We start from the raw sequence: 16,858 nt of genomic DNA, 5'->3' as shown, positions 1-16,858 counted from the left end.
CGGCGCCCCGGCCAGCCTCCTCCCGACTTGAGCGGGAGTTTGGGCTCCGCGCTGTGTGTGGAGCGATGTGCGTGCAGTGGCACGGAGCTGGGGAGGCTGTGGCACGGGCTGGATCGCTAGATCAGCGTCCTAAGGAATCTGAGGAGAAAAAAACCTTTACCCTGCATGCATGAGCAGACGTCTTCCTCTCTCTCCACTCCCAACATCACAAAAAACATATTTTGTTCCTAGGAATTAAAATATTCAGAGATAGCAAGTTTAAAAAGCAAACAAACAGATGTGTCATGTATTTTGACAACTAGTGTGTTCACTTGCTGTCAATTCAGACAATTGCTTGATAAGTCATTTGAAACAGTTCTGTTTCCTACCTATACATTTCACAATCTGCAGCTCTTACAGGTAGGCTTGGCGGAACCTATTTGGATGAAATTACTTCTTGCACAGTTGAATCAAGAATGTTGTCAGATGAGAAATAGTGAGTGGGAGAGTAAAACGAGGAATAGGTGGAAATTAAAATTCTTATGTGATTCTTCCTGGTACCTGCAGGAAGAGATGCTGCAGCCAAAACTGCGTTACTGACCTGTGAAGTTATTAAAAATACCTGACCTGTAATTCTTCATTTCGGTTGAAATTGATGGAGGGATTATACTTGGACAATATGTACAACTCTGACTGAACATTTGTACTGTATGCTAATTTCCTACATCACTGATTCCTCTGCTAACTGAAAACCATATAGAATCTCTAACAATATTTCCTGGTTTAATTTATGACTAACTCTTTCAGCAGGGCAGTCTGAAGGATGTTGAGTAGTTTGATTTTCCATGAAGGCACCTGTAATGAAAATGTCTGTCAGTTTCTGTGTGTGTAGCAGCTTGGCTATGTCAGTTTTCTGTAACACAGAGAGAGCTGCTATGAAGCTTTCACGTATTATTCCAGTGCTTTGAGTGGTGAAAGGGAGGATGCTTTCTGGCATGCACTGGGACATGTAGTTTGTGTCACATTTAAGTAATGCGAGGTTAGATCATCCTCACCCAAGGTGATCAAATCCTTAGCCCAGCAAATGAGCTGTAGCAACTAAACTCAAATGATCAGCTTGCCCGTTTTCCAGTGCTCTCCGTGAATTTGTTAAATGAATAACAGCAGATAGAAAGGCAAAAGACTGAGCGTCGGGAAACCAGCTGGGGAATCTCATTAAGGAAAGGAATAAAGCCCTTCTGCCTGTGTTCTGGGTTTTCTCCTAGACTACTGGTACTCATCTGGGTACAGGCTGCTGGTGGCAGAGCGCTGGCTGGTCCCACAGTGCTGGCTCCCCTTCTCCCAGCTGTTACAAGCACGCTGTGAGCTCCTCTGCTGCTCCTCTGCCCTGTGAGGTGGTGCCCTCGTGGCTGTGGGAGGGTGGCGTTTTAGCAAGAAGGGAAGTGGCAGATCTGAAATCTGTGTTGGATTGCTGGAAAGGCTGTAACAGAGTTTGAGAGCAACAGGGCTGCTCACTAAGCAGCACTTTCTGACTGGCTCTGTGGGTAGCAAGGCGTCCTGTGAGAAGCTGACCAACCAGTGAGCTGCGTGAAGTTGTAATGTACTGTGATACGTGGCCAGGCAAGAGTGATGGAGTAATTTTTTTCTGAAGGATGTGGAGTCCACTGCCAGGGCATAGTACTGGACTAGGCTAGACCTGTTCTGGTCTGTCAGTCCTGTGCCACTGCATAGGAAATAGCCACTCTCCCTAACAAAACTAACTTTACATTTATTTTCTACCTTCCTGCTTTCCCACGGTCTCCTTTGATCTTCTGGTTCCTCCTTTATATGCCTGTCTTTCTTAAATGTGCTTAGATAGTTGGCTTCCGTGTCTTCTCATGCTAACAAATTCCATACATTCACTTCTGCTTGAGGGAAACACTCCCGGTCCACCCACACATGTAACAGTGCTCCGGGGCAAATTCTGATCACTTCTGTGTCCACAAACCTGAGCAGCTTCACCAGCTCTGGCCCTGCTGCTTTGGGGTGCCAGTGGTGTAGCTCTGGGTACAGTGGGGTCCTTTGGCTGGACCGAAGGGTCCTCCAGGCGGCTCATTCCGCACACACCCACATCACGCGACAGAAATATCTGTTCTCTACACAGTTCTGCTCCTCAGTGAGGTATGGTGTGGAATAGACTTTGTTTTCGTGGGTTTTGCAAATTGTAGAGAAGCTCTCTGTAAGGCAGGAGAACAGTGTATGCTGAATAACAAAACATAATTGATTCTTTCTCATATCCACGCTCTTTGCAAATGCGTACAAGGGAGCAAGCACGATGTTTTCTTAGCAGCACAAGAACAGCATAGCTTAAATCCAGGCCTGGGGAAAAGAGGGAGGTGTGGCAGCGTGTTGAAGGGATGCAGTTAGCACTGCTGGAACACTGACACGGCGAAGCTCCCGGCATTTCTGTGTGTCTCTGCTTGGGCACTGCTGTGCAGAACATCACCCTGCTGTTACACGAGTTGAAAAAACCCCCATGTACATGCTGAACCACCACTTTTCTCCAGCAACTGTGCTTTCAGTGCTTGCATTTGCTTAGCAGACGTAGTAGAGCAGTGCTGAGACTAACACACTCCTCTGCAGCGTGTGCTGGTAGGGTGCGTAATTCCAGACCACCAACCTAGAGTAATTTGCTGTACTCCAACCCCCCTTCTTCTGGGGGTGGGGCGGAGTAGTATTTTTTTTTTAGGTATGAAATTTACAGGACCTCCAATCAAATTAAAGGTGTCCCAGGGTCAACCCGTGAAACTAAATTGCAGCCTCGAGGGAATGGAAGATCCCGAGATGTTGTGGATCAAGGACGGAGCAGTGGTGCAAAGCGTAGACCAGGTGTACATTCCAGTAGATGAAGAACACTGGATCGGCTTCCTCAGGTACAACAGATGCAGAGAAGGAAGGATATCATGGAAACTATTGCACAGTTTTCTGCTGTCAGCTATATCTTTGCAACTGCAGTGCCCTCAGTGGGGCAAAGTCCTTAGGTCTGCAGTTCACTGTGTGGCAAGGGCATAACTGAGAGCAGAACTGAAGCCACTGAGTGCTGAGATTTTATCCACTAGAACCATATTGGTTTTCTGACTACTGCGGGGACAGGTGCTTTGCTAATGCTTGTGATGCTTGAGACGTGACTTCAAGGTGAAAGGATGGTCTTGCTTTGTTTGTTCATCTTGCTCTGCCATGCAGCAGTATAAATAGGTTTTCTCTCGTACTCATCCTGTTCTCTTACTCTCTCTCTTGAGCTGTCAGTTTGCCTAAAGGGTGAGGATTGTTGATTGAAATGATACTCCCAGGACTACATCCCCTTCCTTTCTTTGGGGAGGAATGTTTGTCCTCTGAACCATCCCTGATTCATTTTGCAATGAATCCTAATTTATTCCTAATACATTTACACTACATGATATCGGTCCTGACCCATTCAGAGGCATGAAACTCTTGTGCAAAGCAGATCTCTATACTTTTATTTCAACAGAAGAGGGATGTCAGCTAGTTCTGGAAGTACTGAGATAAACAAGACCCAAGGTTCTGCTCTGTCTTTTTTTATGCATTAAAAGAGCTTGTACAGATAAATATACCAACACCACACCACAAGAGCTCAAAACTGTTGACTGACTGAGAATCACTCTTCCCTGAGCTCTGGCTTCATCTCCTGTTACATTTCTTGGATTGACACTGCACAGGGTCTTCAATTCCAGCAACTAAAAGTGTTTGTGTTAAAGCTTGTCTGTAAAAAATATTTTGGTAGGAAAAACATCTGTGCACAGTAAAACTATTGCATAACATTATGTTGTGGAAACAGTTTGTCTTGAAACTATACTGTTTACTTCCCCCCAGTTCCACAAGTTAACTCTGTCCTTCACAATCTCATTCTGATCTCCTTTCTTGCCTCTTGTTTTACTCTGCTGAGAACTCTCTCTGCAGCACCAGAGATAAGTTAGGGTGCTAAATCTGGATGTATCTGAATCTCTCTCTCCTTCTTCCTTTCTTCTTCCAAAGAGATCATTTCTGCCATCCATGTGTGACTCTCTGCTGTGATCACTGTATTTCAGAACATGGGCAGGACAGCTGATGCCATTTGAAGGTCCAGCTCTGAAAATCGGGCTGTAGTGGGTCCATTGTGTGCATTTCAGCAAACTCTCCTCCCTTTCTGTCTTCCTTCCTGAGACATCCTTGCCCTTCTCCTGGAGGACTGCTAGCCTTAGGAAGGTGGGCATCAGGTCTGCGGGGGATGCCTGCATGGCAGCGGGCGCGAGGCTGCGCGGCCTGCGGGGAGCAGGCAGCGCTGGCGCCCGGACGGGCTCTCCGAGCCACACTGTTGCCTTTGGCAGCTGACACCTCGTTGCTTCGGTACCAAATTCTGCCCTTGCTCACCATTCACCAGCATAACCCCTTGAAATCACAAACTGGGAGGCCCAAGGAGTTTTGCAGCGTGAGCCGCTCTGGAGTCGGGGTAGGGCTGAGCGCAGTTGAGGCAGGGGGACCCTTTTCTGCCCCATCTGTTCCTGTACAGGCTGTGCCAGTCCTGCTGCCTGAGGCAAAGCAGTCCAGCTCACCAGAGGTTTGCAGTGCAGAGTTTCCGGCTAGCTCAGATGTAGGCCAAGCTGTCGCACTTGAAGGCTAGCTAGAGTCATGATTCAGGATGGAGATGACCTCTTCCTATCCTCAGAGGACACAGATGACTGGTTTTCTGCGAGAATGTTTTGGAGGAAGACTGTCTGCTCTGCAAGGACTTTCTCCACCCACTTTAGAGAGGAGCCTCCCATCTCTGCTGTTTTGCCATGTGCTTTGTGCTGGCTGGCTGTTGATCTCCTCCCCAGAGCTGGCTGTGTCTCAGTGGGTGTTTTCCATGCATCTGGTTTGCAAAACACTGGAGGGTCCTTTGGGGCAAAAACATGCTTTATCCACATAAAATATCGATATGGCTTTTGACTTTTTTCAGCTTGAAATCCGTCGAGCGGACAGATTCTGGGAAGTACTGGTGCCAGGTTGAGAACGGGGGGAAGAAGGAAGAATCACAACAAGTGTGGCTCATAGTGGAAGGTAAGGAGGAGTAGTAGTGCTGGTTTCCTTTCACGGCTGACCCACCAATATGCTCCAGGTCGAAGTGGTGAGAGCAGATTGCTCCAGTGACAGGCTTCTTGGCTCTGAACCATTGCTGCTGACTGCAGGGAAATCGCTACAGAGCAGGAGTAAGAGCTAGGAGAACTGCTTCAAAGGGCAGAGCTGTCCGTTCATTGCCTTCTGGTTTTATTTTGGCATGTTAGGAAACAAGATCTTTTTGTGCAAGCACATTTCTTTCCAGCTTTTAAATCCATTGTTGCTGCCATCTCTAAATAATTCATAGAATGGTCAATAGTTCAAGTTGAGAGGGATCCATGGGGCTCATCTGGTCCAACCCACTTCTCTAAGCAGGGTCACAGTCTGCTTCTGTGTGTCAGCCGAGCAGGTCTTTGTGGGCAAGGTGCAGTTTTAACACAGTTGTGAGTTCTGTGAGAAGTGCTGTACATCAGCACTTCATAGCTGTGGCTGCTCTGTGTGGCACTTTTCTGTCCAGGGTTGTCTGATAGGAATGGCTTCTACATGGCTGCTAAATATCACCCAAGGTGGTGTGGATTGGTGGCTTCTTACTTTCTCTAGTTTCATTTCCCTTGAGCCATGATTCTGTTAGATCCTTTGTTAGGAGCTAGTAGTCATAGGATGGCTTAATTTTTGGTGAGGAAGTTGACAGGAACAACGCATTTTCAGCAAGAAGTAGTTTTTTGGATGTGTTTGGTAACATTTTGGGGCAGAGCTGAATTGACAGTCCTAGACAGGGGGGAGCAGGGAGGGTGTTGTGGGAGGTGATGTGGTCGGGGTGTTTTACAGTAAAGGTGTCGCTCACTCAGAGCATGGGAGCATTCATAGCAGCTCTCACAAGAGGAGTAACACATTCTGCCTTCCATAAATCCCAGGCTTTTGTCCACCTAAATTTTACAGCTTAAAACACTCTCTTGTGTGGAGTTTCTATTTCTATCCAATTACCATGGTCTGCTCCAGAGGTGGCTGCATTTGCATGGTGGGTGCATGAGGAGTGACTGGGTAGCTCAGTGTGCCAAGCTGAAATAAACACGCTGCCTTTCTGAAAACAGCTGCAGTTAGGTAAGGTGGAGTATATTGAGAATGAAAGCCAAAGCTTACAGCTGAAGTGAAAAAAAATCAACCAGTTGCCTTTATGAGAAAAACAAGTACAGCACAAGGTAGTTAAACTTGAACTGGGCATGTAATCATGTGTAAAGGGAGTTGGTGGATATAATTAAAAATTAACAAGTAGTGATAAGGGGTGGAGTTTAAAAAATGTGTCATCTCTTAGCATAAGAAAGCACCTGGGTTTTCAGACCCACCTTCACTGTTATCTCTGTGCATTTTTTCCCTGGACGTGCCAGCTTTGTGTAGCAGTGGCTGCTCTATGGATAACAACTGTCCTCTGACTGAAAGAGGATCTTTACTCTGGTGATTTGCAGCCTTCACTAGGTGCTGACATGCCTCAGTGTGGCACACAAACAAATGTGGACTATTGGTGATCTAACTTAAAGTGAGCTTGACTGCATTTCTATGCTGTGTAATAATATCTGCTTAGGTAGTCTGTATCTGCCAGATTTTCTAGCAATGGTATTTGAACTGTCTTTGTAATAAAAATGTTTGATCTTATGAAACACTTCTTTGAATTTACAAAACCAAAACTGTTTTGAACCTGTTTCCTGATTCAGAAACTAGTCTCTGGCCTTGCTGAGAACATGATGGCTGGAGAGGTGATCTCAGAGGCACACTGTGGAGTGTTAAAAAATGGATTGGGTTTCTTACAGAGCTTTCTGTCTCGAAATACACCTCTGACTATGTGGCTGTTCTTGGGGCTGCTAGCCCCCATTGTGGCTACAGTCAGAGACCAAGCCACACCTGTATGGGCACATTCCCCTGAATCAATCAACTCTGTCTCAAAACTGCACATAAAAATCAGCCTTAAAGGTTGGATACTGCGTTGGAAGAGGGGAATAGATGGGATGATTTCCTTGATTTTGTGCTGATTTCCTGACTGCTGACTGCTCAGTGCCTCCGTGGGGTAGTCTGTGAAAAGGATGTGCTGGCACTCACCTCTTGTACCAGGAACTGGGAGGCTAAATGTGTCACAGGCAGCGAGCTGCCCAGGTAACATACGGACGGGGGCAGTGCGAGTTCCTCAGCTGGATGAGTCAGCTGCACTCCCTCAACTATGAAAGTTTTTAATTGTGGTCTTGTCTGCTCTGTTTAGCTGCTCCCAAAGTGAGAAAACCTGCTGAGCTGGGCAGGATCTTCCTGAAAGTTAACCTTGGGTGTCATGACAAATGGACAGGAGGCAGGGATCCTGCTCACAGGTAGAGAAACGGTGATTATTTTCCCCTCTAATCTTCCTTGGAGAAGGAAGGCAAAGCAGGCAGAGGTGTCACAGCTGGTATCTCAAAAGCTTACTCATTTTTATTGTTTATGTATGAATGCAATAAAAAAATGAAGTAAAATATGTCAGCAAAAACCAGCAGTATGCCATGACAATGGATATACGTGTCCTGAATATTAGCCTTTGCACAGATAGGCACTCTCATTCCTCAAGAAACTTGGGTTTAGACCTGTTTTAATCTGTTTTAATCATTTACTTACTACTCTAAGGGAAGGAGGCAAGGAAGGCGCAAAGGAGCTGCTACCTGAAAGATGAAACTGTGACTGGACAGTCAGTGAAAGACTGAGGAAAGCACTTTTGTATGTAGCTTGCAGGAAATGTCAGGCTTCTAAATCCTATTAGGCACCCATATTAATTGCCTGCTGGTGGAGGTGCTTGGGCCTGTCATCTTTGGCCAGGGACAGACAGTATAATTTCAGCATGTGAATGCACAATGTTGTCAGTTCCTCTGTTTCTGTGAGGCAACAGATCAGCAGCTTCCACTTTTCCCAGCTGAGAATGCCTGATTTTGGTTGGGGTAAGTGGTGTTGGTAGCAGCAGTGTTTGACACACAAAGATTTCTGTATAGAAGGGAACTGAACATTTCTCTGGGCCTTCAGCTCTTCCAACAATCACAAGAAGTGACTGGCTGTCCTGCATGGTCAGCACTGCTGCTGATGGCTGCTGAAATTTGTGCTACTGGTTTGGAGCAATGAAACCACAAGAGCTTTGGCATTGCCCATAAGAAGAACCACATCTCTTGATGTGTGGGATTACACTCAGCTATTGCCATTTAGAGATGACCTAAGGTAGGTAGCATTGCAGCTGCATTGCAGCTGGGCCTAGCCTGATACCTGTTGTACCAACCAGGAGTCTTTCCATGGTGGGGAGCAGGTAATTACTGAGAGAGCTGTGTCCGTGGATAGCCTTCAGCTCTGAAACAAATTACCCCTGGCTCCAAGGCAGCCCGGTTGTCGTGGTGTCACAGCGTGCTGGAAGGCATCTCCATTCGACCAAGCTCCAGAGAGAGCATTGTAAATGCTCCAGTCTCTCGCCGCGAGGATTCTTTCCTCATTCGTGGCTTTGTTGAAGCCAGCAGTTCAACGCTTTCTCAAGCTTCAGTTTTTAATGCATGGCAAGAGGTATCTGCAGCTGGATTAGCTTTTAAAGTGGTGTCTGCCACTGCTAAAGTTATTGACTGTTGCCTCTTTAAACTCCATTCTCTCCAGCTGAAAAATTGAGAAAATACTACCACTAAAAGCTGTTTCATAGGGGGGTCTTGAAAGTGGTTTTTCAAAGGCACTGTGGGAAGCAAGCACTCTTTCTCTCTGACTTCCAGGAGTAGTAGTACTTAGGTGTTCGTGCCCTGAGGTGATGAAGCATATCTGACCCTTGGTTTTTGTGGAGGCCTTGGAGGGCGTTGGATTCAGCCTAGCAGCAGGACAGATGGATGTCCAGTGCTGGGCACTGGTGTTAATGGAAATAAACAAGAGGCGGTTGCTCCAGTTATTGCCACTTGTCTGTTGCTTTTCCAGGTGTGCCCTACTTTACTGTGGAACCTGAGGATGTGTCTGTGTCCCCTAATGCTCCATTTCATATGGCCTGTGCTGCTGTTGGTCCCCCTGAACCAGTGACAATTGTCTGGTGGATGGGAGACTCGAGAGTGGGGCTTCCAGACGTCTCCCCCTCCATCTTAAATGTGTCAGGTAAGGCTGCTGCCACTGCCGGGATCACCTGGAGCACCAGAAGAGGAGAACAGCTCTCTTCTGATCGTGCCCCATGCGTTGGGTAGCCACAAAGTGTGAGAATGATGTTTAGCTCTGCATTAAAGGCTGAGTGGTCGTGATCACACATGATCACACACAAGGATTATCTCAAGGAGTGTTTTTGCTGCTGGCTTGAGGCACACAGGCTCTTACAGAGTTTGGGTAGGCCTGGCACTCTTGTTGAAGATGCTGTTGAACAGATGATGCATTGGGCGCCTCTTGTTCCACCTCGTGGAGGGTGTTCATGGTTATATGAAGTGACTCTGTTGGTGCCATTTCTCTTGGAACTCTCCAAGCATTCACATGTAGCAGATGCCATCGCCTCCTTCTGTGCATAGCCCTGCTTTCCCCTCTCTTACCCAACCTAATCTCTGTTCTTGCAGGCTTGCTGAATGCTTTTATCATTAAAATCTCACTGCCTCATGTAATTGATACTTCAAGAGTGATTGTATCAGTGCTGAAATGGGCTGGTTGATACCCTTCAAGACCAAGGTTTGCCCCAGAGCAGAGCTTTCCCCAGCAGAGTCAGCAGAAAAACTCAGGAGCCAGTAGGTGTTAGGGCCTCTTTTGAGACCACTTTCAGAAAAAGTTGATGTTTCTCTACCTAGAACTGACTGCAGCTACCCCTTGCAGTTACCTCTTAAGTTGCCTCTTAAATTCTTGCAGTTACCTCTTAAAAGTAACTTCATTGTAGTTAGTTGTCCAACAGCCTGCTGGTTTATTATTATCAACTCCCCTGACCCAAAGTTTAACTAGTTATTTAGAAAGAAAAGGTTTTAAACTAAGAGTTGTCTCTGGGACCTCTTTATCAGTGTTAATACAGTTACACCCAGGGTAAGTTTTTGTATGTCTTTGACCATCCTTTGAGCTGTCCAGTCCTATTCAGGCTTTCCTTAGAACCTTTTTTATTCACAAATCAAAACGTGATTTGTGATTTGAAATGGTTTTAATAATCTGCTCCCTCTCTTAGGTAGCCACCAACGCTGTTTCTAAGTTGGAAATGAAAACTGCTCCCTTATGATATAATCTGCTTGTTGAAATGGAAACTGAAAAGATGGATAGTCAAGAGGAGAAAGATAATAGAAAAATAAGTCACCCCTCCTCCACTAACTCATCCCACAGTGCCTCACAAAATATCTGTTGTTGGGGGGCAGTGGCTTGGAAGCCTGAAAAAGACATCTACTCCTAGTGATTCTCCAAATGAATTGCTATTTTATTTATTAAGTGTCTTCAGCACCTTTATTTGCTTCCAGTGTTCTTTGGGATGCCCCTTGGGCACACCTTCTTTCATTGCACTTTGGGGTGTCCCTTGGGCATATCTTGTCTTTGCAACTTGAAACGTTAGCAGGACACAATCTGCATGGTTGGATTACCAAAGCATGTCAAAAGAGGCAGTTGGTAAGAAAACAAGCATTGCACTCTGAAGAAAATAGTAACAAAATACTTGGCTAGAAAGCAAGCATTTAGAAGGTTCAGCAATGTTGTATTTGGAAAGCAGTGCTGGCATGGTGTTAGGGAACATGCAGTTCCTGGTTTGTGGTATATTTTGTATTTTCCTCAGGGCAGGGCTGTGTTAGGTTCTGTCTTGGGACAGGCCTACCACCTCAGGTGCTGCTCTGCTGTGCTGTCTGGCCTTCAGCCTCTTGGCAGCCTCTTCCTCTGGTTCACAGGGATGAGAATAGCACTCCCTGCTCTCTCCCATTTCACCTTCTTTGCAATGCTGTTAGTCTCAGGCTTGGGGGATGAGTCAATGGTCAGAGACACTGTGCAAGCTGCTCTGTGCAGCTCTGAAATTATTTTCCTTCCTAAATTGTATGCCCACGATGAGCCAATCTTTAACTTTTCTCAGAGTCTTTTAAGGCAACTGAGGGCCAAGCCACGTGACAATATCTGCTGGACACAGTTCTCCAGGCAGCCTTGCAAATCTATCTCAATTCTGATATATTTGCAATATCTGTGTGTGTCCTGGGACATCGTGCCATGATGCCATGGGATGGATGGATGGATGGATGGATGGATGGATGGATGGATGGATGGATGGATGCTCACAGAACAAATTCTGACTTGTATCACCCCTGGAAAGTGTTTCAGTGCTGATGCAGTAGCATTTAACTCCCGCTTCCTTTGTGTGTCTCCAGAAGTCTGGTGCAAGGTGGGGGACAGGTGGGCATTGACTTTAAATAGGCAGCATCTGACTGAAGGTTTGCCTGGGCTTATAGCCCAGTTGGAAGATGAATGTTGCTCAAGTGTAGGCTGAGACCCAAAGCATTGGGCTTTGTGTGAGCTCACAGTTCAGCACAATCCTTGCTCCAAAGATGCTCACCAGAATGTGAGAAGCAGACATCTACTACCTGAGCACTATGAGCTGCTGTCCTGACAGATTCTTCTTTCCTTTTCAGTGCTTTCAGACACTTCCATGAAATCTTTTCTGCATTGCCACCCTCCCTCCATTAAAAACGTGTTTAGCACATTAGTTACACTGAAATCTGCATGCCTTTGATTGGCACCCAGCTCACCCCTCCAACTGCCTGGAGCTGGATGTCACAAATAACTGAAATTCTGCTGAAGGTTGAAGCTGGATTATATAGCTATTTGTGTTTCCTTTCCTTTTCTTGACTGCTCTCCAGGTATTAATCAAAGCACAGTTTTCTCCTGCGAAGCTCACAACGTAAAGGGATTGTCTTCATCTCGGACTGCCACTGTTCAAATTAAAGGTGAGAGACTGGGTGCCAGAGGCTGGGCAAGGGCCTCAGATTTGCTCTCTGGGGAGGGAAGGCAGAGCTCCTTAATGCCAGGAGGTGCCTCAAGGCTGCCAGCACCGGCTGGAGCTCTCAGCAGTGGAAACAATGCTTTGTGTTCTAACAGCAGTTCCCACTTCCTATGCGGGGCTGTATCCCAGGCTGTTGAAAATAATCCACATCTGATTCAGGAGTGGAAATGTGATGTCAAGAGACAGCTTCTCCTTGAAAAGAAGAGAGCTGGGGCAATTAAGTTTTTTGTGAGAGATGAAGCTGATATAAATTTGTAGCAGGGAAGTCCTTCCCTCTTGGGAATAGATGGGTCTTGTTAGAGCTAAAGAGGCCATTACTTCTGCTTGCTTTTGTTAGCATCACATTAGATACTGGAAAAAGTCAAGGAAGGTGATCACCAGTGGCTACTAAGGTCTGCTCATCCACGCTGGGTTTATGAATTTTATTTTTTTTATTTTTGAAATTCTTTGCTCTTTAAAAGCTCATTGAAAACAAATAATTCCCAGCCTGTGCATGACCAGTTGCCATTTGGAAGTCTCCAGGCTGATGTGACATTTCCTCTGTTCCTCCAGGTAACTGAAACAGGGATAATCAGAGCAATCAGCTCTTCCCCTCTTCTTCATGTTGAGATGCTTCTGCATTTGAATTTTTAGTCATGCTTTAATGCACTTTTAATTACGTGATCATCAGTTCCAGGAGAGGCATGGCACAAAAATGATTTGTTCCAAGTGGTAGTTTATTGCTCAGCACAGATACAAGCAATCCTTTATGTACTGTAGTTGTAGTAGCTCATGTTCATTAAAGGACAGATCGAAATCCAGCTGTAACCTACTGCTCCTGGAGTGTGTTTTTGTTCAGGACATTGTGGTTACTGCTATGCCAAGAATGCAGAACGTTGCACTAGTAAGATTTATAACTTAATTTAAAACCATTTGGAGTTGTTGCCTTAAAGGCTTGTCTACACAGCGCAGTTAGCTGTAGAATATATCTTCTATGGATATTTTATCCTGGGATAAATTTAGTTCACAAAGCTATTACACTTTAAAAAATCTTGTCAAGCCATAAATTGAAAAAAGAATTAGCATAAACAAGCTTTTGAAGTTTTTCATTTTAATACAGATTATTATTTTTTTAACCATTAATAAGATGAAGAAGTAACAACCTCAGAACTCTCTCATTTCCCAGCAATTATGTTTAGCTGAAAAGTGTTCATCAGGGATCATCAGCTAATGAATCCACACAGCCTATTTATGGGGGTCGTATTGCCATCACACACTTGGGTCACACACACATGTTCTAGAGCTGAGAAAGAGCAAGCTTAAGTCACTCAGCTAACATTGCAGCAGATATGGCAAGTGCCAAAGACAAAAATTCAGGTTTTGAATAGCAAGTCCAGTGCTGTAGTCATAAAAGTAATGTCTGTAGTACCTCATACATATGTCTGAAAACATAGTTATAAGTTTACCTAAGTGACGAGGCTTTTCTAAATAGAAAAGTTTTGAAGATCTAGTATAGCCCTGTTAAAATTAAAGCAAACCTCCTACACAGCAGAAATAGGGCAGGTCCAAATAATGTTTATTTAGTTCTTGGTCCTGTGAATATGCAGAATTCAATGAAGTTACTTCTGGATGTAGCTGTCTGCGCATGCATGTTCAAGGCCTTCCTCTCTTACACAAACCCATCTGCTGATGAGGACTCTAAATCTTTCTACAATTTATTAAACAATTAGTTTCTTCTGTGTTTCCAGAGACAAATATTTTTGCTAGGACATTGACAAACTGTTAACATTTCTTCCTATTTGCTCCTGTTGTTGTTAATTATCTATTCTCTGTAGTGCCCACAATGTGCTGGGTGTACTCCAAGCAGAAAATTACTGTTATTGTGGCCCACGGTCCCCAGCCATTACAAAGCCCCATTGTTCAGCCACTCTCTAAGCACAGAGGAAGCTAACTCTCTTGTGTTAACACTCAAGGTCCTGTTTTCTGACAGGCCTTTCTCCCCTTTATGTGTGCAGCTAACACTTTTAGGGTTGCATCCCGTGTTTCAGAGCACAACAGGAAACAGCCGCCCACAGTTTTTTCCCAGGAGATGAGGGGGACAATGCATCCGGCCCTTGCCTGCAGTTAGGGGAAGGTGCTGGCCAGCCAGCCCTCCTCAGCCACTGTCTCCTTCACACAGGGAGTGTGTTAGCAGCTGATTCTTCTCGCTGGTGGCACAGCACATACCTCCTTTGGGCCTGCCATCCTGCGTTGAAAAGTACCCGTTCTGCTAAACCCAAAAGTTACAGGTGTGTCTGCAAAAACTTGAGTTATGGACAATGTTTCAGCAATACCCAGTAAGCAGTAAAAGAAGAATTTTCTTCCCCTTAAAGACCTTAGAGACCTGAAAACAAAACATCAAAAGAGAATGAAACAAAGATGCAGGAAAGTGTTAAGTTAACTAACTAATAACTCATTGACCAGCTTCCATCCCAGACCCTTGGTCTGCTGCTCCACCCCCCACCCATACACCCTGTTGTTATCTAGGTGCCAGGCTCTGCCCTGAGTCCTGGTAACTGGTTAACCAGACAACAAAGGCTTTTTAGGGTTAATCTGTGTCACCATCTATTTGTCTCCTCCAGGCCCTCTGCAGAGACCTGAGCGTTTGGGCTCTGCATTTCTCTTGCAAGATGGCCCTGTGGATATGCTGAATGCAGCAGTATTGTGGTTGTCCTTGGTGCAGTGAAATACAAAGGTGCTCTGGCAGGGTAGAAGATGCAGCTGGAGAAATCCCGGCTTGGAATTGCTTTTCCATTGCTGCTTTCTGATGGATACAACTCAGGAGGCATGGAAAACTCAATCTGCAGGCAGAGCCTTGTCCTGAGGATGGGTTTCTGAAAGAGGACTCCTGAGGTGTACAATTTGTTGAGGTGCTGCAGGAAAACTCTTACAAGCACCAGCGTACAATTTTTTAAAATGAGAAGAAGGTCAGGGGAGAGGTTAGTTTTCATGAAGCTGCTAATTTTGTCAGGAGTGAAGTGCCAGAATGAAAACTCAGAGGTGAAAAAGAGATGGTGACCGGAATGATAGGAATTAACTATGTGGAATTGCAGTGAGAGGAAAGGAGAAGTCAAAGGGAAGCATCAAAGATCCTAAAAGGAAGCCAAGCAGTTTGGTGCTGTGCTGTGGTGGTAGGAAGCATGAGCATCTGACTAACTGTCCCATCTTGAAATCCTGATTTTGTTCCTGGCCCTGCCCTTAATTTGTGGAGTGGTATCAGCCACGTGTGGCAGTGTGACAGACACTCCCCTTGGCTTGAATTTCCCCTCTGTGAAACAGAGTTTATTCATCCCAAGCCTGAGGAGGCAGTTTTCAATCCAGGTTCTGTCCCAAGGTGTTTCAGTGGGAGTTTGCAGTGGACACCTGGAGGCAGCACAAAGAGATCTACTGCAAATCCAGCTCCAGGGTATTCAGGTCGCTGCAGCAAGCCACCCTCCACCTGGTGCTGGCAGAGCTGGTGTCAAGGGCTGGACTGAGAACCCGAGGTGGGATTTTAAAGCCCTGATTTAGTTCACAAGGTGGGTCCACAGGCAGCTGAGTCATGCCCTGCAATGGAGGGGGAAGGGAAGAGAGCTGAGTAGCAAAGGTGCAAACATCACACACTGGCATTACTGTCAAAGAGATCAACCACTGCCTGTATGCATCCATAGACAGTGATGAATGGCTGACAATAGCTTGTCCAGATGTTAAAATAATAGTTTCATTCACAACAATTCAGGGGCACTCTCTAAAGATGTGGTATTTTAGCACATTTCTGTTAGTGATTTCATTGCGTAATTTTTAGCCTCAAGCCTCTTCCATTTCCATGTGAATACCTGCTCAGTTCTGTGTACACTGAAAGGTCTCTTTGTTTCCTTTCCAGCCATGCCTCTCCCGCCTCTCAATGTAACTGTAAGCCAAGTCACCAGCAGCAATGCCAGCGTGATCTGGGTGCCAGGATTTGATGGCCGTGCACCTCTCCATTCTTGCACTCTTCAGGTATGGCCTCTCTGCCTTGTGCCCTGCCCTGCATAAATAATTGCACTCTTCTAAGCCACGTTTCCTGGGCTATCATTTGCTCTCCCAACATTTTAGCCGTGTTCCAATTCTTACCTCACAGCCTTAAAACAGAAAAACTTAACAGGAGGCAACTCACAGGTGCCAAAGAGCAGGTCATGAACTTCATGCTCAAAAGTTGTGTTAAGGACTGGCCACATTCTCCTGGCCAGCAGGTTATCAGTTGCTTCGTGGCAGCTGCTCCACAGAGGTTTTATTACACTGCAGCACACATGAGGCACACAGCACTCTGTGGGAAGTAGCTGTGGCTGCAGGGTGCCCACCCTTCCTGCAAGGAGCAGTGGCCCATGGTGGCTTGTTCCAGGGCAGGTGCCTGTGAGTCCCGTGCCAAATCAGGCCTGTGCTGTGGGATGCCAGAAGAAGTGCAGGAATTCGCACATACCGATGAATCCAAGGGATGAGGAGCTTGCAGAGTACAGGATGTGGTACAGGAAAGGGAGGAATGATGGAAGCAGAAGGCAGATTGGGCTTTTTGATAGAAGATCAGGCCTATTTGCATGTCTCAGAGCAAATGTAAGCCCTGTCTCTAAATTTTGATTGGTTTTCCATTGGCAAAGACCAGTTCTTCCCAGAAAATCAAGCTTGATACTATTCTGTAGCTCTGCTAGGTGCAGAGTACTCCACATCTGTGAAAAACTGGTCTGCTCCTTGAAGTTCCTGAGAACAATGATATGTGTCCAACCTCAGGCAGAGTTAGTTTCTATCATTGCATACTTAGCTGTAGAATCAGATCAAAGAGCCCAGTGAGAAAATAAATGGTGATACCCAAAGCAGGCTGTGCAAACA

The 16,858-nt window shown here is 45.7% G+C and overlaps 1 protein-coding gene across 1 annotated transcript in view; it reads left to right on the top strand.

The window, feature by feature from the left end:
- Positions 1-16,858, top strand: part of TYRO3 (TYRO3 protein tyrosine kinase) — a 41,312-nt gene that overhangs the window by 1,023 nt on the left and 23,431 nt on the right. The window contains exons 2-6 of the mRNA XM_058026100.1: positions 2,708-2,891; positions 4,955-5,055; positions 8,998-9,168; positions 11,856-11,942; positions 15,879-15,994. Coding sequence (XP_057882083.1) covers positions 2,708-2,891; positions 4,955-5,055; positions 8,998-9,168; positions 11,856-11,942; positions 15,879-15,994 — 659 coding nt within the window. The remainder of the gene's footprint in view (positions 1-2,707; positions 2,892-4,954; positions 5,056-8,997; positions 9,169-11,855; positions 11,943-15,878; positions 15,995-16,858) is intronic.

This window comes from Melospiza georgiana, chromosome 6 (assembly GCF_028018845.1).
Source record: "Melospiza georgiana isolate bMelGeo1 chromosome 6, bMelGeo1.pri, whole genome shotgun sequence".
Lineage (NCBI taxonomy): Eukaryota > Metazoa > Chordata > Aves > Passeriformes > Passerellidae > Melospiza > Melospiza georgiana.
This window is presented reverse-complemented; position numbering and strand designations above follow the sequence as displayed.